General features: G+C 31.9%; 3 protein-coding genes across 3 annotated transcripts; all 3 read right to left on the bottom strand.

Moving 5' to 3' along the window:
* Nucleotides 1-978: 978 nt before the first annotated feature.
* EIN_139450 (hypothetical protein) lies at nucleotides 979-2130 on the bottom strand (the record flags this gene model as incomplete). Its single annotated transcript, XM_004183426.1, has 1 exon — nucleotides 979-2130. The coding sequence occupies one exon, from the start codon at nucleotides 2128-2130 to the stop codon at nucleotides 979-981; it is 1152 nt and encodes a 383-aa protein (XP_004183474.1).
* Nucleotides 2131-3003: 873 nt separating this feature from the next.
* On the bottom strand, nucleotides 3004-3551 carry EIN_139440 (hypothetical protein; the record flags this gene model as incomplete). Its single annotated transcript, XM_004183425.1, has 2 exons — nucleotides 3004-3038; nucleotides 3077-3551. The coding sequence occupies 2 exons, from the start codon at nucleotides 3549-3551 to the stop codon at nucleotides 3004-3006; spliced, it is 510 nt and encodes a 169-aa protein (XP_004183473.1).
* A 907-nt stretch (nucleotides 3552-4458) lies between these two features.
* EIN_139430 (hypothetical protein) lies at nucleotides 4459-6232 on the bottom strand (the record flags this gene model as incomplete). The annotated part of the gene is made up of 6 exons (XM_004183424.1): nucleotides 4459-4716; nucleotides 4767-4885; nucleotides 4933-5282; nucleotides 5404-5515; nucleotides 5575-5976; nucleotides 6058-6232. Coding segments are annotated over 6 exons (1416 nt in total), but the record flags the coding sequence as incomplete, so codon positions are not given.
* Nucleotides 6233-6987: the final 755 nt, after the last annotated feature.

The raw sequence follows: 6987 nt of genomic DNA, 5'->3' as shown, positions 1-6987 counted from the left end.
AAGACAGACAATGCGAAAAACAGGGAAAAAAATATCTTTCGAAAAAGTTCTACGATAGTTTGCACCTCTCTAATTTCACACCATAATGAAGACTTTTCAGAAACTGAAATCGATGACAACGACATCACAAAAACTTCAAGAGATCTGCAGATCTCAAAAATAAACAAGTCAACAGTCAACACACACAAAAATCAAATTCAAAAAACAATGACAAAAACAAACGAAAACATCGAAATATCAAAAAATGAAAAAAACGACACGTCACTACAAAACGAAGAAAAACGCGTCTTTTTCCTCTCAGACAAAATGGGTATGGTTTATAGCAAAATCAAAAGAAACGAGATTAACACGGGAATAGCAAAATATTTTGAAACCCAGAAGACAACTGGGTGGTCTTCAATCGACCTTAAACTGTTCAAAGTTGTTGGCCAAAACGGGATAATTGGAGTCGAAGAACTCATAACAGACGATGAAATAAAGTACTTCTTTTTTACTCACAAAATTATTGATGAAAATGCGATAAGGTGGTCTTTATATGAAAGGGTTGAGTTTTTTAGAAGTGTGATTGACTCGATGTTATGGTGAATTTATTTTGTTATTTTTATTACTTTTATTTCCATGTTATTATTTTTTATTGACAATCGGTTTTTCTTGATATATTTGAGAAACAAAAGTAATAAATCTTATTAAATATTTGTATTGATATACATAACATTGTATAGGATTTTGTATAACATCGATTGTATTTATTTTTTAAAATACAACTGATATATATATATATGATTTTTTATTGATTGCTAAAAACAAACGACTCAAATTGTTTAGTAACAAACCACAAAACAAGATTGTAAATTACAAATTCGATAAAAAAGTTGGTTATTTATGTTTATTTTGTTTATTTTTCACAACAAAACCATTATATGAAACATTGTTATATCAATTAATTTTGCATTATCTTTTTAAAGTTGAATTGTTAATTTAATTTGAGTAATTTGAGTTTGAATCGCTCTCAAAATCGGACTCTAAATCGTCAGAGTCTAAATTTTTGGCAATTCCGATATTAAAAGCTTCTTTTGGTATCATCGAGTTATCACGAAGTAAGTCACAAGAGAAAAAGCAGTTGGTGCCAATCTTAGTTACAGTGGTTGGTATGGCAATAGAACTTAGTGATGTGCACAAGTCAAACATATGTGCTGGGATTTCTGTGATTCCTTCAGGAAGAACAACTTCTTTTAAATTGGCACAACTAAAGCAACTGTAATATCCAACAGACTTGATGTGAGAAGGAAAAACTAATTTTGTAGAACTTCTGTTATTGAAGAAACAGCCTTCATCCACACGTTGTATACACTTTTCGTTAAGTATTGATGGCACAAATGCGTGGACGTCTCGTCGTGTTAAAACAACATTATTACACACAACACCAATTTTCTCGTAGAAGTATTTACTTGTTGTAAAACTTACTTCAAATTCACAGCACGTGATAGGTGCATTACCAATTCGTATTTCTTGAAGGGAAGTACAACCAGAAAACACGTCAAATTTAATTTGGACTTTTTTCTGATTGAAGCAAACAGTGTTTAGTTTTGCGCAGTTCATAAAGCACCCATCTTCTACAAGTAACACACTTTCAGAGTTAAATGATGTCAATGAAATGCAATTTTTGAATGCAAATTTGCTAATGTGTGTAACTGAGTTTGGTACACTTATTTCACTCAATTTATAACACCTAAAGAACGCGCAATGTGGAATATTTGCAAGTCCATCAAAAAGTATAATTTTTGACAATGAAGAACATCTTTCAAAGACCGAATTGCAAATGTATTTTGTCTGTGGGATACTAACAAGATTATCACACATACTAAAACACTTTCTTCCAAGAATGACATTTGTGTTACACAATATAGATGTCAACGATACACATCCATAGAAACTAAATTCGGACAATTTTGTGACACTTTTGGGAAGTTTTATTGTTTTTAGACTGAAACAATTTTCAAAACAATTACATGGGATTTTGATTGTATTGGTTAGCAGCACGACACTTGTGAAATTCACCCAATTTTTGAACAAATTTTTGTGTAACTTAACATTGTCACTAATGTTCACATGAGACCCATGGTAACACATCCCCAGTCACGATCAGGCGTTTACCATTATTTTATAACAAAATGCCGAATAACAAAATTGTTTTCAAGTAAAATATTTGTTTTTTTCCCGTTATTTTACTATTTTTTAATTCAATTTTTTCTTATTTGAACTTGAAAACACAAAGCTAACTGGTAAAAAAGTTATTCACTGATTTTTTTTAGGGTGGAAAACTCTTATTTCAGGCCAATATAATATCATTTTTCAAAGAAAACCATGCCAAATTTTCTCTGAATTATACTTTTTGGGATTTTTCAGGTTAAAACAGGTCCTTATAAGACAAAAACCAAAGGAGCGCCCAGTTTCGTTACTTCTGTATTTCAATAACAAGGAACTATCGAAACTTCTAAAAACCAAAATCAAATAGAAAAACACGAAAATAAACGGCAGTTGATGATCAAAATAGCTTTTTACACTTGCAAATGTGATAAACGATTAGTACGTATTTCCAATTTTTACCAATATTTTAAAAAACAAACAATAAAACACACAAAAAACAAACAAGATACCATGAAACATAAATCGCCTCTGATGCAATATCAACAAACAGTCAATCAAATATTGAATTAATTGCCGACTTAAAAAATTATTAAAAAAACAATAAGAAAATAAAGAACAAATAGGGAAATTGATGTAAAATGATATTTGAAAGCAAATTAAGAACGAAACTCAGACAAACATTACCATACAATTCCTATAGACAATTGAACAACTATAAAATTATTATAAAATAACTATATAAAAACAATGTTTATTTAAATGAATAACTATATTATAACTATTATAATACTACCAATAGAAACTATGAGACAAAAACAATAATAAGATCCAAAAAACAGAACCAGTATATAATTATTAATAAATTATCAAAATATTATCAAAAGACGGCACTATTTAATATTAAAACGTCAAACATAATAACAATAACACCAATTTATAATTAGAAAATACATGACAAGATAGAAAAACATCAAAGAGGGGGTATTACTTGTTAGTTCAATTTCGAATTGAAATAAATAATACAACCAAAAAACTTTTTGAGGGTTATTCAAAAACATGCTTTGTAAACAGAAAACAAATTTAAATGATTTATAATTTAGCATTTTCCGCTTCCTCTTCTCGCTTCCTCTTCTCGCTTCCTCTTCTCGCTTCCTCTTCTCGCTTCCTCTTCTCGCTTCCTCTTCTCGCTTCCTCTTCTCGCTTCCTCTTCTCGCTTCCTCTTCTCGCTTCCTCTTCTCGCTTCCTCTTCTCGCTTCCTCTTCTCGCTTCCTCTTCTCGCTACTTTTAAATGTATTTTTAAGTTCTACAAATAAAGTAAAAATGGTTTTATCAATTTGTATCAATTTGTGATAAAAACCCTGGTTTTTTATCACAAATAGAACATCACCAATGTTTTTTGTCATTGGAAAAATCCATCACTAAATAAAAATTGGTTGCAAAAAGCATTTCTTGTGGAATTATTAGAGTCTACCCATAGACTCTAAGTAAGACTCTAAATTAGAGTCCATCTTTCATAGGCTCTAGGCATCTAGTCGAAATAAACTATAAAAAATAATAAAAATATTATATTTTTTGATAACTAGACTCTTGTATTTAAACCAGATTTTAATTTAAAAAAACTATAACAATAATAATTATTTATCTTTGTCTTTTCTTGTTTTATTTGAATCAAATTGTTCTTAGTCATCAATAGTATTTGTACTCACCCGATTGACTTCAAGTTGTTTGTTGTTCAGATATTCACCAGCCTTTCTGACCTGTCTTCCAACTCGGCAATTCTCAATTGACCGTCTCTGACCGATTGTTGTGTCTTCTTCAAATCGGGTTGTGTCTTACCAATTTGAGTGTTGAATGAAGATTCTTTTTGTTCAAATTCTGCAAGCTATCTCTCAGCTTCTTCGACCTTTCTGTCATACTGTTTAGCTTGTTTCTAAACCAGCCTCGTTTTGTGCTTCTTTCTTTTCTGTTTCGATTCTCTGAGTTTGTCTGCATATTTCTTCTTCTATGCTTTAGCCTGTTGAGCAGTGGTTCTTTCAAGATCAAGTTGTTCATTCAATTCAGTTAATTTTTTCTCATAAGAGTTTTTCGACTGTTTTTAAATGTTGCCTCAATTCAGTCTTCATCTCGGACAATTTGTCTTCAAGTTTGTCACATTTGTCTTGTTTTTCGTCGAGTTCAGTATTTGTTCCCATCTATTCTTCAGAAGCGGTTTTATAATTTCTCACAGTCTTGACCTTGTTCAGCCATCTGGATGTTCTTCTCAAGGGTTTCAGCTCTGACTGTGATTTCAGCGATAGCCTTCTCGTACTTTCATTTAATCAATTGGGTCTTAGTGTGGTCTTTCTTTTCTTGATCAAGTTCAGTTCTAACACTCATCAGTTCGTCTTGGTATTTCTGTTTCATCGCTTCATTGCCATCTTTTTCATCATTTGCAGTGTCAAATTGCTTCTGTGCCTTGTCTACTTCAGCATTCAAGTCGTTTATCATCTTGTCCATTTCCTCCAAATCCTTCTCATTCTTCTTCTTCTCATCAGTGAGTTGATCAACTTGGACAGTCAAGTCATTCGCCTTTTTAGTCATTTTTTAGTGTTATTTGCTTCATCCAAGTTGAACTGGACTTCCTGTAATTTGCTCTCAGCAGCCTTTCTTGCAGCATCTGCACTATCAGCCTTCTGTCTTTCTTCATCAAGTTGGGCTTTAATTTCAGCAATTCTTGCATTCAACATGTTCTTCTCTTCTTCTTGAGCAACTGAAACCGGTGCACTGACTTAAACTTTAAGTGACGAGACTTGTGCATTGAGTGCTTTAACTTGGTCTTCTTTCTTCTATCAGATTGGTCCGCAGCAGTCTTCTCGGCCTCCGCTTTGTCGTCCAAAGCCATTTTCTTTTGTGCTTCAAGTGCCTTAATCTGTGATTCATAATTCTCAATCTTCGAAGCGTCTTCAACAGATTGCTTCTTCATATCCTTCTTAGCAGCATTAAGTCGAGTGTTCTGATCTTTCAACGCAATAACTGCCTTTTCCAAATCAGCAATTTGGTTGTCTCTCTTGATGACTTCAGTTTGGTCGATATTTGAAGTCCCAACTGGTCTATCTTCAAGGTCTTGTACTTGTTGTTCCAAATCGGCTATATTTCTTCTTGTCTTTGGTTGTTCTGTCTCTCAATTCAGTCAACTCAGTGTTGTTTGCTTCTAAGTCTCTTTGTAACTTTTTGATCGAACCGTTCAAATTGTTGGTCTCATCTTCGTGTCCAAACACCAAGTTAATGAGTTGGTCATATTCGTCTTGAAGCTTCTTCTTTTCAGAAGAAAGTTGGTCTTTGTCATTCGCCAAGTTCTTCTTGTTCTCTTTAATTTCGTCGTTTTCCGCTTTCAATTTCTTTGCCTCCTTTTATTTTGCAAATTTGTCTTTCTTGACTGTTTTAAACTCTTCATTGGCTTCAGCAACTTCTTGTTCTTGTGAGTAAATTTGTCGACTTTGGCACTCAGTTCCTCAATCTTCTTATTGCTCTCATTAACAGTTTTATTGAGTTTCTTCTTATCAGCAGCATCGGTGTCGGCATTCTTCTTGAAATAGTCAAAGTTCTGTTGGAGTTGGTCAAGTTCGGCTTTGGTTCTTCCCAAGTCGTTCTTAGTGATTCTCAACTTCTCATTTGCGGCTTCAACTTCTTCGTTAAGAGCAGCTTTTTCTCTTTCAGCGTCTTCTAATTTGGCATCGACAATAGATTTGGCTTTAGTCAAATTGTCATTGTCAGCCTTCAATTGAGCCGGCCGCTTCTCTTGAGCATTTTTCTTTCTACTCGTGTCCTCGGCATCAGCCTCAAGCTTGTCTTTGTTATCAGCAGTTTAGGCAAGTTATTCATTCAAGTTATTAATTTCAACGTCTTTTTGGTTCATATTCGATATAGCACCAGCCATGTCGTTTTCAGTCTTCTCCATGTCATCCTTCAATACTTGGATTTGAGCTTCGTAGTCGGCCTTCTGTGCTTTCAACATATCAGAGTCATTAAGTCCGTCTTCAATTCTCTTTGTCAACTCAGCAATTTTTCTCTGAGCATCTTTATTGGAAGAATCAAGTTTTTCTGTTCTTATCTTCTAATTCGTCTTTCTCCGAGTTCAAAGCAAAAATCTTCTTATCACTTGCATTCTTGGCCGAAGTCAAAGCAGCAGTCTTTGTCTTCCCTGCTTGCAATTGTTGGTTATACCCATCTCTCTCGTCTGAAACCTTCTTGTTTTGAGTAACTTGTATTGTTTTTTGAAAAATAAAGTATTTGAGATAATTGAAATCCAAAAATACACTTTTACAACTTTTTAATTATTATACATTATGATAAATAAACTATTCGTTATAGTTTTTTTAAATATAATTTCCACTTTCTGTTTGAAATGTATTGATTATTTCCTTTAATCTCGTCCAAGTAATTATTACATTAAAAAATGACCAGGCAATTATTGTTTATAATAATTATATAACAACATATAATTTATTATAGTTTAATTTTTTGGAAATAGTATCAATAAAGTTAATTAAAGGTATCATTTTATTATATTTTAATTATATTGAACATAATAAAAAGAAATTATTATAAATAATTTTATTTATTTTAAATTAAGTCTTTTAAAACTAAATAAACATAAATAGTTTATTGCTAATTTACAAAGTCTAATATAAAGTAATTAATATATAAAATAATTTATAAAATGAGATAGATTTAAAAACCCTAAAACACTTTATTTGGTTTGTTTCAATTGGATTGTTCCACATTTTTCAAAACAATAAAATATTGTAAAAAAACACAAAAACAAATTAGACAATTTATAAATAATTAAAAAGGTTGTTT

This window comes from Entamoeba invadens, assembly GCF_000330505.1.
Source record: "Entamoeba invadens IP1 unplaced genomic scaffold scaff_1105074724366, whole genome shotgun sequence".
Classification (NCBI taxonomy): domain Eukaryota; phylum Evosea; order Mastigamoebida; family Endamoebidae; genus Entamoeba; species Entamoeba invadens.
Note: the sequence above shows the minus strand (reverse complement) of the source record. Positions and strands in the feature narration are given on the sequence as shown.